Here is a 20,322-nt window from a genome sequence, read left to right as displayed (position 1 = left end):
TCAGAAGTCTGTTCTTTCTTGCAATTATTCATGGTTGAACCTTATAAAATCGTTTCAAAATTTCATATAGCTCCCATACAAATTTACATATATTCCCGGAAAAGGGATTTATTGTTATTATCGCTCTCTAGAATATCCATGTTAGCTTCATAAAGCCCACTTCCGTCATTGTGAAAACTTTTTTCTGGATCGGCTCATATTTAGTCATAGCTCCCATATGAAGCCCTTTTCTGAAAATAACTCATGAATTAATAATGATATCGGCATAAAAATGAAGAAAAACTAAACTACCGATTGTATATTTTTCACATGAAAAGCTATTTTTAAGGATAATTTGAAATAATACAGAATTAAACCGTTTTTAGATTGACATTACCATGTACACCGAAATGGATCAAACATTTACCGAAATACGTTTACGTCAAAATCTCCATAACTCTGTAGAAGAATGGGAAGAAGCCTATAAACGTTGGACTACTTTAGAATTCAATAAGTTGGTTGTCAATGAAATGGTGGATTTAACTATAAAAACAATTAAGAATTGCATGCAATTTGAAAAATATCTACCAGCCAATAATATACTACCCGAACTAAAACAAGCTGCAGAAGATTTCAAATTGAAATTACCAGTAATTGGCTATCTTAGGAATAATAACTTTAGAGCGGTATTTATAAAGGGCGAGTTATATTTATAGAAAATAAAAATTAACTTAATTTTCCATAGCGTCACTGGACCGATATCGAAACCGTGTTGGGTCGAAAATTCTTTCAAGAAGAAAATATATTTTTATCAACTTACGAGGAACAGCATGCTTTTGATGAAGATATAGCCAATTCTTTAATGGAAATATCTTCACAAGCCACTGGTGAAGCACAACTTGAGAATATGTTGAAAAGTATTGAAGGTGTTTGGAAGGAACAAGAACTTTCCATTGTCATTTATCATGATCAAAAGGATGTCTTCATTTTGGCCGGTACCGAGGAATTACAAACCATTTTAGATGATTCAAATGTTAATATAAATACTATAGCTGCTTCGAAATATGTGGCACCTATTAAAAATAAGGTTGACACATGGATATCGTTGCTGGAACAATTTGGAAAAACTTTGGGTGTGTAGGAACAACAATTTTAAAGAGTTCACAATTATGATTGCTTTATACATTTCAGAGGTCTGGATGGATTGTCAAACATCTTGGATTTATTTAGAGGCTATATTTGCCTCACCAGATATACAAAGGCAATTGCCTCAGGAGGCCAAAATGTTTTTTGTAGTCGATAAAAGCTTTAAAGAACTATTGCGTACAGCCAAAAAGGTTTCCCTAGCTTTGCCGGTAATGTCTTCCAAAGATAATTATGACATACTTAAGGAAAATAATCGACTTTTGGATTTAATAACTCGAGGTTTAGAGGCGTATCTTGAAGTCAAGAGAGTAGTATTTCCTAGATTTTATTTTCTCTCCAATGGAGAACTTCTCGAAATTTTGGCACAAACACGCATACCACAAGCTGTACAGCCACATTTGCGCAAATGTTTCGATGCCATACATCGTCTAGAATTCGGTCAAAAGGATGATGGTACTGGTCATATGATACCCACCAATGATATTTTGGCATTTATATCTCCCGAAGGTGAAAAACTATTCTTTCAGAAAGGTTTAAAAGCTCGAGGTGCAGTGGAGGAATGGTTAAGTAAAGTGGAGGAGGGCATGTTTGCTTCGGTCAAACGTGCCATGCGTTTTGGTTATCAATGTTATCCGAATAAGGAACGTGATGTCTGGTTTCAAGATCATCCAAATCAAGTGGCTTTAACCATTTCTCAACAGCAATGGGCCAGCGATATTCATGCGATTTTAGATAATCCTCTTAATGATGAAAATAAAATTGTTGGTCTAATGAAACAATTCGAAACGAAGTGCTTGAAGAATCTGGCCGCCTTAGCGGCCTTAACTAGGCAGAATATTACAAGTTTGGTTAGGAAAGTTTTGACTGCATTGATTACTATTGATGTACATGCTAAAGATTCTGTAAGAATGCTGATTGACAAACATGTTGTAAAATCGTAAGTTGTATGGTGGTATTTGTAAGAAATTTCTGTACGTTTACAATAATTTTTATTTCCAGTTCCGATTTTGATTGGTTAAAAATGTTACGTTTCTATTGGTTACCCGAAACAGATACCGTTTATTCACGAATGACTTCGGCTACCATACCGTATTACTACGAATATTTAGGTGCTGGCGGTGTATTAGTTTTGACACCTCTCACCGATCGTTGTTATTTATGCCTAATGGGTGCCATACAAATGGATTTAGGTGGTGCTCCTGCTGGTCCAGCGGGAACGGGTAAAACTGAAACAACAAAAGATTTAGCAAAATCTGTAGCTAAGCAATGTGTGGTATTCAATTGTTCTGATGGTTTGGATTACAAAATGATGGGTCGCTTTTTCTCGGGCTTGGCCCAATGCGGTGCATGGTGTTGTTTCGATGAGTTCAATCGTATCGACATTGAGGTGCTGTCGGTTATAGCCCAACAACTAATAACCATAAGAAATGCTAAAGTTATCAATGCTAAAAGGTAAGTTTAATGTTCCTTTATAGGAATATATCAAAATTTTTAACTTTCCGAAAAGATTTATTTTCGAGGGACGAGAAATAAAACTCAATAAATCCTGTGCTGTTTTCATAACCATGAATCCGGGCTATGCTGGCCGTACTGAACTTCCCGACAATTTGAAAGCTCTATTTCGTCCTATATCTATGATGGTACCCGATTATGCTCTTATTGCTGAAGTCATTCTCTACTCGGAAGGTTTTGAGGATCCCAAGAATTTAGCCCAAAAAATGGTACAAATGTATAAACTTTGTTCCGAACAACTAAGCCAACAAAATCATTATGATTTTGGCATGCGTGCTGTAAAATCGGTGCTTATTATGGCAGGGGCTTTGAAAAGAGCCTCACCCGATCAAAGGGAAGATATAACACTAATTGCTGCTCTTAAAGACTCAAATATTCCGAAATTTTTAGTAGATGATGCCATACTCTTTTTGGGCATACTTAGTGATTTGTTTCCGGGAGTCGACTTACCCGATTCCTCACATCCTCAACTACAAGAAAGTATTGTATTGGGTTTGGCGCAAAAGAATTTGCAACCTGTTAATGCCACTTTACGCAAATGTATACAACTTTATGAGACCATGTGCGTAAGATGGGGTGTAATGTTGGTGGGTCCTACGGGAGGTGGTAAATCGACGGTATTGCATGCTTTAGAATTTGCTCTAGGACATTTATATGAAACTGAAGTGTCCGGTCCTCACTTTAGACCGGTTACCATACAATGTATGAATCCCAAGGCGGTATCAATGAATGAACTATATGGTTATGTTAATCCTAAAACTTTGGAATGGCAGGATGGTCTGCTAGGTTTGGCGGTGAGAACGGCAGTTAATGTAGAAGGTAAGTTAATAGGAAAATAAGTCAGAATAATAATAGAAATTTACATTTTATAAATTTTGAAACGGATCCGGTTAAGGGGTCGCAGAATGATTTTTTACATACAAAACATATTGGTGTATAATTTTAAAACGATGTCAGAATAATTTGTATATAGAAAATCATCTTTATCCCGATGAGTTACATACGATTAAGTGATTTTGGAAGTGTACTTAATATGATAGCTAGACCAATTATGGATCGATCCGAAAAATATTTCACTGGATAATTTGTGTATGTACACAACATTTGCCAATTAAATTTTGAACCGATATGGTTATGTTCATTTCGGAATTGGACCTAAATATACGAGAGCTACTGTTAGCTTTTGGTTCGTAATACAATTTCTATTTATATTAATATTACACTGATATCAGGGGTCTTCAAGATATGTATGTACATATGAACAGACAGACACGGTTAAATCGACTTGGTTGTCTTTAGGGACACGGAATATATATACTTAATAGGTCGGAAAAATATATTTAAATGACAAACTTCTTTCTCACGAATGTATAACGAAATGACAAAGTTATTTCATTCATTCATTACGAACATTTTCTGAAAACTTTTAGATGAAATTCATCAATGGATTGTTAACGATGGACCGGTAGATGCTGTTTGGATTGAAAACTTAAATACAGTGCTGGACGATAATAAAATGCTTTGTTTGGCCAATTCGGAACGCATTAAACTTACTGCCTGGGTACACATGGTATTCGAAGTTCAAGATCTGGTACAAGCCTCTCCAGCCACCGTATCACGTTGTGGCATGGTCTATGTGGATCCCGATGATCTTGGCTGGGTACCTTTATTAGATTCATGGATATCAGGACCCATTACAAAGAAAATACAGGAAGCACAATTAAAATATTTATATAGTTTATTCACCGAAAACTTTAAAACTATTTTGGATTTGGCTAGAAAGTATGGATCGTTTCTTATAGCTCAAGTAACCTGTTCCAAAGTGTGTCTGTGTTTGGAATTATTGTTTTCTTTAATAGAACAAATAAATTGGCATGATTTCAAAGAAGATGAATATAAAACTTTACTAAATAAAATGTTTATATGGTGTATTCTTTGGTCTCAATCATCCAATTTTCGTGATCAAGAGAAATTGGTCTTTGAGCAGTTTTTAAAGCAACACATGGCTACGAAAGAGCATGTAAAGTAAGTTTCTATAAAAATCGTTTAAAATGTGTTTTAAGAAAATGTATTTCTATACTTTAGTTTCCCTGAGGAAGGTTGTCTTTGGGACTACAGAATTAATATGCAAACTCGTAATTGGGAATCTTGGTCTGCAATTGTGGATACGTTTGTTTTCAATCGTGATGATAAATATTTCGATATGCAAGTTCCTACTGTTGACACTACCAAATATGGGTGAGTAAATTTCGTAAAATTTGGCAGAATACAGGGATTTATGAAGAATTATTTGTAAATTTTTATATCAACAGATATGTTACAGAATTACTATTGCAACGCAAATATCCAGTAATGTTCACTGGTGACACGGGCGTGGGTAAAACAGTTTTGGCTGTTACCACTCTAAAAAAGCTTTTACAGAAATCGGTGGTGCCGGTGCAAATAAATTTCTCCGCCCAAACTAGCAGCATACGCACCCAAGAAATGATAGAAGGTCCTTTAGAGAAACGTAAACGTAATCAGTTAGGTGCTCCTATAGGAAAAACTGTTATAGTCTTTATTGACGACGTTAATATGCCCAAATTGGATACTTATGGCAGTCAACCAGCCATTGAGCTATTAAGGTAATAGAAATCTAACAACTTTGGAAGTTATCATAACTCTGACAGATTTTCTACTATTTTTAGACAATTTTTAGATTTTAAGGGATTTTATGATCGTGAGAAATTATTTTGGAAAGAAATTGTAGATGTAGTTTTGGGTTGTGGTTGTGCACCACCGGGTGGAGGTAGAAATCCCTTAACACCACGTTTTGTAAGACATTTTGCTTTACTCGCACTGCCCAAACCAAATGATGAAATTTTAACCACAATTTTCGATGGCATTTTAACGGGGTAAATTATTAAAGTTTTTTTAAATTAACTTTTTTTAACATCTAGCCTAAATAACAGATTTTTAAGTGAATTCTCTTCGGTTATACGCCCACTTTCTACGCCCATTGTCAATGCCTGTGTTGATGTTTATATGCGCATAGCCAAGGAAATGTTACCCACGCCGGATAAGTCACATTATATATTTAATTTAAGAGATCTTTCCAAATGCATACAGGGCATTTTACAGGCCAGCAGTCTGCACTACAACATGGAAATGCAAATTTTGCGTTTATTCTATCACGAAACAACAAGAGTCTTTCACGATCGTTTGATTAATGACGATGACAAAAATTCCTTTAAAACTATTATGCGTGAGGTGTGTCTGAAACATTTTAACAAAGAGGTCTATAGGGACGAAGAACCTCCCATATTATATGGTGATTTCATGGTTTTTGGTAAACCCAAAGCTGATCGTGTTTATGAAGAGATTAAAGATCCCGCCAAATTGGAAAGTATTTTAATGGATTATGTTGAGGATTATAATTCAATGACAGGAAAGAGAATGAATCTGATATTATTCCAAGATGCTTTAGAACATACCGTTAGATTGGCACGTTTGTTGAGGAGTGATCGTGGTAATGGTTTATTGGTAGGCGTGGCAGGTATGGGTAAGCAGTCATTGACGAAATTGGCAGCTCATGTTAATGAGTATAAATGTATGCAAATTGAACTAAAGCGTAATTATGATATTAATGGTTTTCATGAGGATTTAAGAAATATTTATCGACATGCGGGCGTAAGTATTAAGAAAACTATCAAAAATGTTTTGCCATGAGCGAACTAAAGTATTTTATTTAATTTCAGATTGATAATACCCCAGTAGTTTTTCTTATGATCGATACACAAATTGTTGAAGAGGAATTTTTGGAAGACATTAATAATCTCTTAAATTCCGGTGAAGTACCTAATCTATTCGAAGGCGATGATTATGAAAAGATAATATTGGATGCCCGTGAACCCTGTAATGCCGCAATGAAAGATGTAAATTTAAACATGAGTAATCTAGTTAAATATTTTGTTAAAATAAATTTAAAATATTTCAGGGTTGTAGTCGCGATGACATCTATAAATTCTTTATAAATCGAGTGCGTAATAATTTGCATGTGGTACTATCCATGTCGCCAGTAGGTGATGCATTTCGTCGCAGATGTCGCATGTTTCCTTCGCTGGTGAACTGTACCACCATAGATTGGTTTTCCAATTGGCCCACGGAAGCTTTATATTCAGTAGCTTTGGGACTATTAACGAAAACCACTTCAACGCCACAACAATGTCAAGCTTTGGCCACAACAACTGTGTTCATACATAAGGTATTGAGATAAAAATGTTTAACATTTAAGGAGAGAAGTTTTTAATTCAAATTTAGAGGACTGGGCCAACATATTTTAAACCCATAGACCAAAGTATAACTTTCAGAAGGCCTCACAATTTGAAATTATAGTTATTCTTAACATTAGGTTTAGATATTTATTTTAAAGTAAAAAGATTAGACTCTTTTTCAATCTATATGACATGATATCTGGAAAACATAATGTGATTTAGCGCTCTGCCATCTGAATAGTTATACTTTGGTCTCTGGATTTTGACTTTTAAATAATAATTCATTCTTTCTTTCCCTTATTAATAAAGACCGTGGAAGAGGCTTCAGAACGTTTTTACAAAGAAATGAAACGTCATTATTACACTACGCCCAGTAGCTATTTGGAACTTTTAAAACTATATCAAAGTTTATTGAAAAATAAAAGTGAAGAGATTAAAAATAAACGCAAAAGAATTTTAAATGGTTTAAATAAGATATTGGAGACCAATGATATAGTAAGTTTTCTCTTAAAAATGGAAACCAAATTCAATTAAAAAAATTATTTCACCTTAATTTTCAAGATAACTGTCATGCAAAAAGAACTGGAGGTCATGGTTCCACAACTGGATGAAAAATCGGCCAATATGAAGTCTTTATTGGAAAGATTAGCTGTCGATACTAAACTGGCCGATCAGGTCAAAGAGAGTGTTATGCGCGATGAGGCTAATGCCAAAGAAAAGGCGGGTATATGTCAAGCCATGTCCGATGATGCCAATAAAGATTTAGAAATTGCTATGCCCGCTTTGAAAGAAGCGGAAGATGCCCTAAAAGGTTTAACCAAGGCTGACATAAATGAGTTGAAATCTTTTACCACACCACCAGCTTTAGTGCAATTTGTTATGGAAGCTGTTTGCATACTATTGGGAGCTAAGTAAGATTTCTTCTATTTCCTTAATTTAACTATAAAGTATAAATTTTCAATTTTTTACAGACCAACCTGGGCTTCTGCTAAGGGTATTATGGCGGATGTGAATTTTATAAAGAGACTTTTTGAATTCGATAAAGAACATATTAAAGAAGAGACTTTGAAAAAAGTTAAGAAATATATAAGTCACAAAGATTTTGTGCCCGCTGTAAGTAATTTATGAAAACATGGAAAATTTATACAAATTTAAAAATTTTACCAAAAACCCCTCTTAGAAATTCGAAAAAGTTTCAAAAGTAGCGAAATCGGTTAGTTTATGGGTCATAGCCATGGATAAGTTTGCCAAAGTATATAAAGTAGTGGAACCCAAAATCAGACGCAAAGAACTTGCAGAATCCGAACTTAAAGAAGTAATGGCCATTCTAAGAACCAAACAGCAAGAATTGGCCTCTGTAGAAGCAAAAATTCAGACTCTTAAAGATAATATCGATCAGAAAAGTCGTGAATTTCAAGTTATACAAGATGCGGTTGATCTAACTTATGGTCGTATAAATAGAGCAGGACGTTTAACGTCAGCTTTATCAGATGAGGAAGTAAGATGGAAAGAAACGGTTCAGGTAAGTGAAATTCTAAAACCCAGTAAGCAGAAATTCTTTAAATTATAATATAATATCCAAAAAGGCTTTAACACTGGAACTTGAGTGCGTACCAGGAGATGTTCTAGTAGCTGCTGCGTGTGTAGCTTATATGGGAGCATTTTCCACCGAATATCGCAATGAACTGTGCGCCCAATGGGTGGACAAGTGCCGGGAACAAAAAATTGCTTCTAGTAGTGAATTTCATTTACTTAAAGTTTTGGGTGATGCTTATGAAATACGTCAATGGACTGTCGACGGCCTACCGAAAGATGACATCTCCGTAGAAAATGGTCTCTATGCCACACGAGCCCTACGCTGGCCTCTTATGATCGATCCCCAAGAACAAGCCAATCGTTGGATTCGAAATATGGAGAAACATAATAATTTACACATTTTGAAAATGACCGATGGAAATTTATTGCGTATTATAGAGAATTGTATACGACAGGGTTATCCCATACTTTTGGAAGATATAAGTGAAAATATTGATCCCTCCATTAGACCGGTGTTGCAGCGTGAAACTTATGTCTTTGAGGGTAGAACTTATCTAAAACTTGGCGATGTTATAATCGATTATGATGAACATTTCAAATTGTACATGACAACAAAATTGGCTAATCCACACTATTTGCCAGAAATATGCATTAATGTGACGTTGGTTAACTTTTGGTTACGGAAAGTGGTTTGGAAGATCAACTGTTATCGTAAGTAACTATAGGAGTTAACAATGGATATACAGTGGAGGAATTTCGAAAGGAAAATTAATATTTAACTTCTTAAGAATTACGCGAGATTTTAAACCTTTTCGCAATTTCCCAATTGTGAAACATATTAATATTACTAGAAATCCACTTTAAATCGTTAAAAACTAATATTTTCTATGAATTTTATTTTACTACTTTAGCGATATTGTAGCAATTGAACTTCCCGCCTTAGAAATACAACGAAATGATTTAATTGTTAAAATCAATACTGAGTAAAGCAGCAATTGTTTAGCTTTGGAAGGACAAGGTTCTTAAGCTTTTATTCAATTCTAAGGGCAATATTTTGGACGATGAGGAATTTGGTGGAAACTCTTAATGATGCCAAGGTTGGTTAGCGGTGGAAGCAAAGATATTTTACACCATTTTGTATATTTTTATAGGAAACTCCTTAATAATTGCCACCCGTTTAGTGGGACACTGAAGAAACTGAAAAAGTCATAACCGCCACTAGAGAAAAATATCGCAATTTAGCCTCTCGCGGAGCTATACTATATTTTGTAGTTGCCAGCCTGGCTGACATAGATTCCCATGTATCAATATAGCTTAAAATATTCTTACAGATCTTTTGTGGCCGTTATACGTTTGGATCATCCTAAAATGAGTACAGAAGAGCGCATAGAACATTGAAATTGGACGAACTAAAGGCTATCTATGATAATGTCTCGAGGGGACTATTTGAAAAATCATAAAAATTATATTTAGTTTTCTTTTATCACTCGCTATAGAGAGACAAGAAGGACGTGTAAGTCAGCAAGAGTTTAATTTCTTACTCGAGGAGTTGTTGGTTCTGTAAGGGAGAAATCCAAGCCAACGCATATTAAGTTAAGTGATTTCGAATGGGAGGCCTGTTTGTTTTTGGATGAAAATTTTGCAACATTTAAAGGATTTTCGGAGAAATTGCATATGCCATTCTTCTTAGAAATTGATGATAATCGAGAGGTTTTCAGATTCTCGGATAATGAGTCCTCATCTACGGTCAGCGATTATTGGAATAATAGACTTAACAATTTCCAAAAACTTATGTTTATACGAATTTTTAGAAGAGAAAGATTTTTGTTGAATGTGGTGGTTTATTTAAGGGCAACCATAGGCCGCTATTTTACCGAAGTTTCAGCAGCCGGAAGTCAACTTAAAGTTGTGTAAGTTTACAATTATAATGTTTATATCTCACATTTTCAATTAGTTAATAACTACTTTTACAGTTCCTAGATACTTCCAACATAACACCCCTAATTTTTGTCTTGTCTAGTGGTTCTGATCCCATGGCAAATTTCCTTAGATTTGCCGAAGATATGAAATATATGGATAAATTTTATTCCATTTCATTGGGTCAGGGACAAGGGCCAGTTGCCGAAAGTTTAATAGACAAGAGTTTACGTTTAGGTCATTGGGTGTTTTTGCAAAATTGCCATTTAGCCACTTCTTGGATGGGTCAAATGGAAAATATTGTGCGTAACATAACTTTGGGAGTTACCAAAGCCCATGAAAACTTTCGCCTTTTTCTGTCGTCCATGCCACAAAAAAGCTTTCCCATAAGTGTGTTACAAAACTCGGTTAAAGTCACAAATGAACCGCCCAAAGGTATTAAAGCGAATATTATGGGTGCTTTAGCCGATATCAATGTGGACTACTTTGAGCAGCATGTGCTCCAAGAAAAATGGCGTGCTATAGTATTTGGTCTTTGTGTATTCCATGCCGTGCTGCTGGAAAGACGCAAATTCGGTGCCTTGGGCTGGAATATAACGTATGAGTTTAATGAAAGTGATCGTGAATGTGGTCTTAAAATACTAGACTTTTTCATTGGTCGCCAGAAGGCCCAAAAAATACCTTGGGAAGCTATTTACTATATCAATGGTGACATTACTTGGGGCGGTAGGGTAACCGATTCGTGGGATTTGCGTTGCTTGAGAACGATATTAAAAATGTTTACATTTGACAAAATACTAGATCCTGATTACAAATATTGTCGTGGAGATCCGTATTACCGTGATCCTAGGAAAAAATACTATACTAGAATATCAGGAATATGTACAAAATTTTCCTACCTTAGAGGATCCGGAAATATTTGGCATGCATGAAAATGCCAATTTAGTGTTTCAAACGAAAGAAACAAATTTTTTATTAATACACTGCTAGTGGGTCAGCCAAGATCAGCAGCCGACGAGGGTCAAGCTCAAGAGAATGACTTATGCTTGGAGGTAATTTCGAAAATACAAGAAGTTTTAGCGGAAAAAATTAATAAAGAAAATTTACATCCGGACTTACTAAAGGTACTTGCCATTACACCATATCCAATTGTATTTTAGAAATTTCTAATTCAATTTCATAACATAAATAAACTATTAATCAAAATAAATTCAACATTTCCTTTATAAAACTCCTAACAGATTGATGCTAAAGGTCAACAGCCTTCCTTAACCACCGTCTTGGTTCAAGAATTGATCGTTATAATAATTCTCTGCGTTTGGTGCATACCAGCCTCATTGATTTACGCAAAGCCATTAAGGGTTTAGTGGTAATGTCTGAGGAATTAGAGGAAGTTTTTCAAGCTCTATTGGCAAATTTGGTACCAAAATTGTGGGAAAAGAAAAGTTTTCTTTCCATTAAACCACTGCCCAGTTATATAGCTGATTTTCAGAGACGTATAGATTTCATACAAAACTGGGCGGTTAGCGGTAATCCAAAATCCTTTTGGATAAGTGGTTTTTATTTTCCTCAATCATTTCTAACCGGTGTATTGCAAACACACGCTCGTAAACGGGTCTTGCCAATCGATGAATTAAAGATAGACTTTCAAGTACTGGAAAATATATTAATACAGCAGACTTTCTTCGAGAGAAGACTCAACAATCAACCAGTAAGTTTAGCTTTATAGAAGAAAAATTATTACTTAAAACATATGTCTTAATTAAAGGTTGAGGATTTATATGGCAATATGCCCGAGTCCTCTGAAGCAGGCGTAAATGTTCATGGCATATTTGTAGAGGCAGCAGAGTGGCGCAAATCGGAGGGCGGTTTATGTGATGCTAAGTTGGTATCTTATATTCCAGATTACCAGCCATACGTTTTATACCCTGCCTAAAACTAGATGCTGCTGAACGCTATGAGGCACCACTTTATAAAACCCAAGCTAGATCGGGAGTTTTATCTACCACAGGCCATTCATCAAATTTTATATTATCTATACTTTTGGAATCCGCCCTGCCGGCTGATTTTTGGATTTTACGTGGCACCGCTTTGGTGTCAGGAGTAGCTGATAATATTTCATAAATATAAACATTTTTTCATTGTTATTGTAAATAATTTAAATATTTTTATTATTAAATATAAATATTTTGTATGTTTAAACTCTACTAATCTTCCAACTCTTCCTCTGCGTCTGTTAGAGAAATATTGCTAATTTTTTGGAGCCACGATTTACCACACCATTCTTTTCATCCATCATTTTTTGTATTTCCATGGAGTTCTTGGTTTCTATGGGTGCTATGAAAATATCTCGCACGGCACGAAATTGTCCCACATTATATAAATGCTCATTCTCCAAACGTACATAATTCCAAATATAACGTCTAATGGTAAACATTCGACTTAATGTTATTGTTTATTAACTACAAAGATAATAAATACCTGATGATTTCCAAACAACCCGCTAAAGAATCCATATTATAGCTGCTTATATAGTTATGTGTTATCAGGTACAGAGATATAGCCCAAAAGAAACGCAATATGATATTTTCCACAATAGCAAAATAATAAAATCCTGGACGATAGACAATTTGCTCTCGCAGAAATATGTTCTTTCCCGAAAATGTTTGAAATAAACCAAAATCTCGCAAAATATCCCAACAGCAACAGTAGCAAGTTTGAAAAATGGCCGATATGATATAAAACCAAATGAAAGGATTTTCAAAGGTGTAATTGTAATCATCTAGAAGGAATTTGGAAAAAGCAATATGAATATGAAATATATCTGTGATCACCATCAAAAATCGATTTTTTGAGTGAAAACATAAAAGTCCATTTTCTGGATAAACTAGAGGCACTAGCGCAAAAAGAAAGAAAAGCTGTGATCACTATCATCGATTTTTGAGCGAAAACATAAAAGTCCATTTTCTGGCTAAACTAGAGGCGCTAGGGCAAAAAGAAAGAAAATCTGTGATCACTATTATTAGCATCAAAAATCGATTTTTTGAGTGAAAACATAAAAGTCCACTTTCTGACTAAACTAGAGGCACTAGGGCAAAAAGAAAGAAAATCTGTGATCATTTTAATTTCCCACTAAAAATCGATTTTTGTGGTGAAAACATAAAAGTCTATTTTATGGCTAAACTAGAGGCGCTAGGCCAAAAAGAAAATCTGAGACCATTTTAATTTCCCACTAAAAATCGATTTTCTGCCTAGAGGCGCTAGGCCAAAAGGAAAGAAAATAAGTGATCAAAAAAAATCGATTTTTTTTGTGAAAACATAAAAGTCCATTTTCTGGCTAAACTAGAGGCGCTAGGCCAAAAAGAAAGAAAATCTGTGATCACTTTAATTTCCCACTAAAAATCGATTTTTTAGTGAAAACATAAAAATCCATTTTCTGGCTAAACTAGAGGCGCTAGGCCAAAAAGAAAGAAAATCTGTACTCACTTTAATTTCTCAAAAAAAAAATCGATTTTTTGAGTGGAAACATAAAAATCCATTTTCTGGCTAAATTAGAGGCGCTAGGCCAAAAAGAAAGAAAATCTGTGATCACTTTAATTTCTCAAAAAAAAATTCGATTTTTTGAGTGAAAACATAAAAATCCATCCCATCCAAGAAAATCTGTGATCATTTTAATTTCCCACTAAAAATCGATTTTTTGTGTGAAAACATAAAAGTCTATTTTCTGGCTAAACTAGAGGCGCTAGGCCAAAAAGAAAGAAAATCTGTGATCATTTTAATTTCCCACTAAAAATCTATTTTTTGAGTGAAAACATAAAAGTCCATTTTCTGGCTAAACTAGAGGCGCTAGGCCAAAAAGAAAGAAAATCTGTGATCATTTGAATTTCACACTAAAAATCGATTTTTTGAGTGAAAACATAAAAATCTATTTTCTGGCTAAACTAGAGGCGCTAGGCCAAAAAGAAAGAAAATCTGTAATCACTTTAATTTCTCAAAAAAAATCGATTTTTTGAGTGAAAACATAAAAGTCTATTTTCTGGCTAAACTAGAGGCGCTAGGCCAAAAAGAAAGAAAATCTGTGATCACTTTAATTTCTCAAAAAAATCAATTTTATGGGTGAAAACATAAAAGTCCATTTTCTGGCTAAACTAGAGGCGCTAGGCCAAAAAGAAAGAAAATCTGTGATCACTTTAATTTCTCAAAAAAATCAATTTTATGGGTGAAAACATAAAAGTCCATTTTCTGGCTAAACTAGAGGCGCTATGCCAAAAAGAAAGAAAATCTGTGATCACTTTAATTTTCCACTAAAAATCGATTTTTTAGTGCAAACATAAAAATCCATTTTCTGGCTAAACTAGAGGCGCTAGGCCAAAAAGAAAGAAAATCTGTGATCACTTTAATTTCTCAAAAAAAAAATCGATTTTTTGAGTGAAAACATAAAAATCCATCCAATCCAAGAAAATCTGTGATCATTTTAATTTCCCACTAAAAATCGATTTTTTGAGTGAAAACATAAAAGTCTATTTTCTGGCTAAACTAGAGGCGCTAGGCCAAAAAGAAAGAAAATCTGTGATCACTTTAATTTCCCACTAAAAATCGATTTTTTGAGTGAAAACATAAAAATCTATTTTCTGGCTAAACTAGAGGCGCTAGGCCAAAAAGAAAGAAAATCTGTGATCATTTTAATTTCCCACTAAAAATCGATTTTTTGAGTGAAAACAAAAAATCCATTTTCTGGCTAAACTAGAGGCGCTAGGCCAAAAAGAAAGAAAATCTCTGATCACTTTAATTTCTCAAAAAAATCAATTTTTTGGGTGAAAACATAAAAGTCCATTTTCTGGCTAAACTAGAGGCGCTATGCCAAAAAGAAAAAATCTGTGATCACTTTAATTTCCCACTAAAAATCGATTTTTTTAGTGAAAACATAAAAATCCATTTTCTGGCTAAACTAGAGGCGCTAGGCCAAAAAGAAAGAAAATCTGTGATCACTTTAATTTCTCAAAAAAAAATCGATTTTTTGAGTGAAAACATAAAAGTCTATTTTCTGGCTAAACTAGAGGCGCTAGGCCAAAAAGAAATAAAATCTGTGATCATTTTAATTTCCCACGAAAAATCGATTTTTTGAGTGAAAACATAAAAGTCTATTTTCTGGCTAAACTAGAGGCGCTAGGCCAAAAAGAAAGAAAATCTGTGATCATTTTAATTTCCCACTAAAAATCGATTTTTTGAGTGAAAACATAAAAGTCCATTTTCTGGCTAAACTAGAGGCGCTAGGCCAAAAAGAAAGAAAATCTGTGATCATTTTAATTTCCCACTAAAAATCGATTTTTTGAGTGAAAACATAAAAGTCCATTTTCTGGCTAAACTAGAGGCGCTAGGCCAAAAAGAAAGAAAATCTGTGATCACTTTAATTTCTCAAAAAAAATCGATTTTTTGAGTGAAAACATAAAAATCCATTTTCTGGCTAAACTAGAGGCGCTAGGCCAAAAAGAAAGAAAATCTGTGATCATTTTAATTTCACACTAAAAATCAATTTTTTGGGTGAAAACACAAAAGTCCATTTTCTGTCTAAACTAGAGGTACTAGGCCAAAAAGAAAGAAAATCTGTGATCATTTTAATTTCCCACTAAAATCGATTTTTTGAGTGAAAACATAAAAATCCATTTTCTGGATAAACTAGAGGCGCTAGGCCAAAAAGAAAGAAAATCTGTGATCACTTGAATTTCTCAAAAAAAATCGAAAACATAAAAGTTTATTTTCTGGCTAAACTAGAGGCGTTAGGCCAAAAAGAAAGAAAATCTGTGATCACTTTAATTTCTCAAAAAAATCAATTTTTTGGGTGAAAACATAAAAGTCCATTTTCTGGCTAAACTAGAGGCGCTAGGCCAAAAATAAAGAAAATCTGTGATCACTTTAATTTCACAAAAAAATCAATTTTATGGGTGAAAACATAAAAGTCCATTTTCTGGCTAAACTAGAGGCGCTAGGCCAAAAAGAAAGAAAATCTGTGATCACTTTAATTTCCCACTAAAAATCGATTTTTTGAGTGAAAACATAAAAATCTATTTTCTGGCTAAACTAGAGGCGCTAGGCCAAAAAGAAAGAAAATCTGTAATCACTTTAATTTCTCAAAAAAAAATTGGTTTTTTGAGTGAAAACATAAAAGTCTATTTTCTGGCTAAACTAGAGGCGCTAGGCCAAAAAGAAAGAAAATCTGTGATCATTTTAATTTCCCACGAAAAATCGATTTTTTGAGTGAAAACATAAAAGTCCATTTTCTGGCTAAACTAGAGGCGCTGGGCCAAAAAGAAAGATAATCTGTGATCACTTTAATTTCTCAAAAAAATCAATTTTATGGGTGAAAACATAAAAGTCCATTTTCTGGATAAACTAGAGGCGCTAGGCCAAAAAGAAAGAAAATCTGTGATCATTTTAATTTCCCACGAAAAATTGATTTTTTGATTGAAAATATAAAAGTCCATTTTCTGGCTAAACTAGAGGCGCTAGGCCAAAAAGAAAGAAAATCTGTGATCACTGTCATTTAGCATCAAAAATAGATTTTTTGAGCGAAAACATAAAAGTCTATTTTCTGGCTAAACTAGAGGCGCTAGGCCAAAAAGAAATAAAATCTGTGATCATTTTAATTTCCCACTAAAAATCGATTTTTTGAGTGAAAACATAAATGTCCATTTTTTGGCTAAACTAGAGGCGCTAGGACAAAAAGAAAGAAAATCTGTGATCACTGTCATTTAGCATCAAAAATCGATTTTTTTAGTGAAAACATAAAAGTCCATTTTCTGGCTAAACGCTAGGCGCTAGGCCAAAAAGAAAGAAAATCTGTAATCATTTTAATTCCTCTCTAGAAATCGATTTTTTGAGTGAAAACTTAAAAGTCTATTTTCTGGCTAAACTAGAGGCGCTAGGGCAAAAAGAAAGAAAATCTGTGATCATTTTAATTTCCCACTTAAAATCGATATTTTAAGTGAAAAAATTAAAGTCCATTTTCTGTCTAAACTAGAGGTGCTAGGCCAAAAAGAAAGAAAATCTGTGATAATTTTAATTTCCCACTAAAAATCGTTTTTTTGAGTGAAAACATAAAAGTCCATTTTCTGGCTAAACTAGAGGCGCTAGGGCAAAAAGAAAGAAAATCTGTGATCACTGTCATTTAGCATCAAAAATCGATTTTTTGAGCGAAACATAAAAGACCATTTTCTGGCTAAACTAGGGGCGCTAGGCCAAAAAGAAAGAAGATCTGTGATCATTTTAATTTCCCACTAAAAATCGATTTTTTGAGTGAAAACATAAAAGTCAATTTTCTGGCTAAACTACAGGCGCTAGGCCAAAAATAAAGAAAATCTGTGATCACTATCATTTAGCATCAAAAATCGATTTTTGAGTGAAAACATAAAATCCATTTTCTGGCTAAACTAGAGGCACTACGCCAAAAAGAAAGAAAATCTGTGATCATTTTAATTTTCCTGCCAAAATCGCTTTTTTGAGTGAAAACACAAAAGTCCATTTTCTGGCTAAACTAGAGGCGCTAGGGCAAACAGAAAGAAAATCTTTGATCATTTTAATTTTCCAACAAAAAATCGTTTGTTTAATAAAAACATAAAAGCCAATTTTCTGACTAAACTAGAGGCCTAGTTAAAATAATACATAACTAAAGTGCGTTTTGTTAAGATTTAGCGAATGCGAAAACGAATGCGAATGTAAAAAGTAAGCGAATTTAATAACTTTCACTCACCTTTATATTTCGTAGCTAATGTTGAAAACACAACCATTGGAAACGAAGCAGCATATTTTCCTGCATTAACTAGAAACGGATGAACCTGACCGGTATCACTATAACGTCTTAAACACTGGGCAAAACGGAACCAAGAAGGTAAACAACGAACAATAGCATTGCCAATATAGTCACTCTCCAAACATTGGCTGTAGGGAAAATCTTCTTGCCACTTAGAATTGCTTATAAAAATACACAATAAATATTTGAAATCTAAAAGGCAAGCAACCAAAGAATTTAATTGATCACCAAACCAAAAATCTGCAAAGCCCACAGGAAAAAAGGGAGCCAATATGACACGACCCTTTAGAATTAAGATAAAACATTTATATTCTTACTTTTTAAAGTAGAAAATTTAACTTACAATTAATCTTAGCAGCCAGTAACGGGCATTTCGATAAAACAAGGGTAATGGATTGAAGAGAAAGGTTAACATGAGGGTAATTAATAATAATGGAAATACTAAAGGTGATATATTAATATAATCAGCATAAATAAACCCCAGTACACATAGGGACCATATAATACCAAAAATCGCATGTAATTCCAACAAATGAGAGTATTTCAAATGTTTTCGAGGATTTATTTCAAATATTAAAATATGATTAACTCCAGCACGACGCCAACTGAAAACATTTATTCCCAATAGAAACAGATACATAATCACATAAAATGGACCACGAAATAAGATTAAACCATGTACCGAATAGAAATTTATATCCAAATTGCCGAAAAATGCTAAAAACAAAGTTTTAAACCAAAAATTCTTTTAATAGTTATTTAATTAACTTATTTTGAATAATGTTTCATACATACACAGTATTAGTATAAAGCTCAATAACACTACAAAAGCTCCCAAAAAGAGTCCTACACGAAATACTGTTCCAACTTCTTGTATTTCATCTAGGGGTGGTACTCTTAAACGTTTCATAGCTTGTGCACGATCTCCATTTTCCAAATATTCTGTGAAGTTATTTTCCACCTCTACCATAAGTTCTTCCAGTTTATTATTTTTATAAAAATAGGCCGTTGGTATATTCTCATCGAACCATTTCTGTCCCTTTGTATTATTCAATAACTGAAATCGTATTAATAATGCTATAAACAGCCTGAGCGGAATTATAAAATTATTGTTAAAATTAGATCATAAAAATGGTTCTAAACTTTTTTTGTTTTTTTTTTTTTTAGTTTTCCCTTTTTTGCCATATGGTCCTATATTAGAAAAAATATTCCTTCCATACTTCAGGGGTTAACTTACGACATTTAAATGGGAATTTCGGTGGCATTTGAATAACTGAATTTGACTCCTATTTCGGAAAAATGTTTACAAAACTTGGGTCTTCAAAGGACTGAGGACTCTGAATATATATATATATATATTTGTAGAATGTACGACCTATATTTCGATTTGTTAGAAATAACACCTGGGGTATTAATGGCTACACATTGCACTTTTAACACATCGAAATATAATTTTTTTTTCATAACAGAGTATAGTTTTATAAACGCAAATAAATATACCTTATCATGTTTCTTCAATATCTTCTTAAAACCCGTATAATTTAACATTTTATAATTTTGCAATAGCACCAGACTTAAATACAATTCACTAAAACCGTTTTTTAAATCCATCAAATTTGTCTTTTTCTGTCTCAATCTTCTCTTAATCGTATTCTGATGTAAACTCTTGCGTGACATTGTTCGCGTTCTTAAACGAAACTCACCGATTAGCTCATCTAATACGGTAGAAAGTACATCATTACGCCTGCTGGCTTCGGCTAATTTTTCGGCATAAAATGTATTAATTTTACGTAATTCATTTTCACACTCTATGACGAATTCTTCTTCGAATTTTATGTAGTAATTGTCCATAATGCGGTTGGTGGAAATTTCTTTTAGAGGAGCATTTTCCAAAGCATTTAAGATCATGTTTTTCAGATCCTTTAAATAAAGATGTAGGATTGAAGTTTTTTGAATTTATGGCAATAATTTTTATTTTTATTTACTCACTGCATATGAAATGTATTGTTGACGCCATTCCGGTGTTAAATGGGCACTTAATTTTTCTGTAAATTTCATTTGAAAATGAGAAAAATTAGATCGGTTTTGAAATAATGTTAAGAAACAAATATGGCATTTATTTTAGAACCATTAATTGAAAAAGTATATACACCTATCCCTTGTTTTGCACGA

General features: G+C 33.7%; 2 protein-coding genes across 2 annotated transcripts; one reads left to right on the top strand and one right to left on the bottom strand.

The window, feature by feature from the left end:
- Positions 1-365: 365 nt before the first annotated feature.
- On the top strand, positions 366-12,539 carry LOC119609274 (dynein heavy chain 6, axonemal-like; the record flags this gene model as incomplete). The annotated part of the gene is given in 34 exon segments (XM_037963994.1): positions 366-665; positions 725-1,112; positions 1,171-2,062; positions 2,125-2,577; positions 2,633-3,456; positions 4,068-4,662; positions 4,723-4,875; positions 4,950-5,261; positions 5,325-5,531; positions 5,589-6,306; positions 6,375-6,551; positions 6,614-6,880; positions 7,200-7,385; positions 7,452-7,801; positions 7,862-8,003; positions 8,071-8,412; positions 8,477-9,098; positions 9,101-9,137; positions 9,338-9,437; positions 9,439-9,495; positions 9,497-9,527; positions 9,578-9,609; positions 9,611-9,721; positions 9,723-9,813; positions 9,816-9,883; positions 9,886-9,961; positions 9,964-10,340; positions 10,400-11,200; positions 11,202-11,307; positions 11,310-11,467; positions 11,585-11,633; positions 11,636-12,054; positions 12,112-12,226; positions 12,229-12,539. Coding segments are annotated over 34 exon segments (9,795 nt in total), but the record flags the coding sequence as incomplete, so codon positions are not given.
- A 40-nt stretch (positions 12,540-12,579) lies between these two features.
- Positions 12,580-20,304, bottom strand: LOC119609257 (xenotropic and polytropic retrovirus receptor 1 homolog). The gene is made up of 7 exons (XM_037963969.1): positions 20,140-20,304; positions 19,651-20,070; positions 18,946-19,207; positions 18,494-18,867; positions 18,091-18,433; positions 12,825-13,125; positions 12,580-12,766 (listed from the first exon to the last, which is right to left on the bottom strand). The coding sequence occupies exons 1-7, from the start codon at positions 20,206-20,208 to the stop codon at positions 12,580-12,582; spliced, it is 1,956 nt and encodes a 651-aa protein (XP_037819897.1). The 5' UTR covers positions 20,209-20,304.
- Between the last annotated feature and the right edge of the window lie 18 nt (positions 20,305-20,322).

The sequence above is a fragment of the Lucilia sericata genome, unplaced genomic scaffold (assembly GCF_015586225.1).
Source record: "Lucilia sericata isolate MDLA Ls3-8-SP2 unplaced genomic scaffold, ASM1558622v1 Contig000954F_arrow, whole genome shotgun sequence".
In the NCBI taxonomy this organism is placed as follows: domain Eukaryota; kingdom Metazoa; phylum Arthropoda; class Insecta; order Diptera; family Calliphoridae; genus Lucilia; species Lucilia sericata.
Note: the sequence above shows the minus strand (reverse complement) of the source record. Positions and strands in the feature narration are given on the sequence as shown.

Bases quoted from the DNA above. Each gene is read 5' to 3' on its own strand.
- LOC119609257 (XM_037963969.1), bottom strand. From the start codon at position 20,208: ATGAAATTTACAGAAAAATTAAGTGCCCATTTAACACCGGAATGGCGT. The intron at 19,208-19,650 runs GTATATTTATTT...ATACGATTTCAG, and splicing joins TATTGAAGAAACATGATAAG to TTATTGAATAATACAAAGGG. The intron at 18,434-18,493 runs GTAAGTTAAATT...TTAATTCTAAAG, and splicing joins ACTGGCTGCTAAGATTAATT to GGTCGTGTCATATTGGCTCC.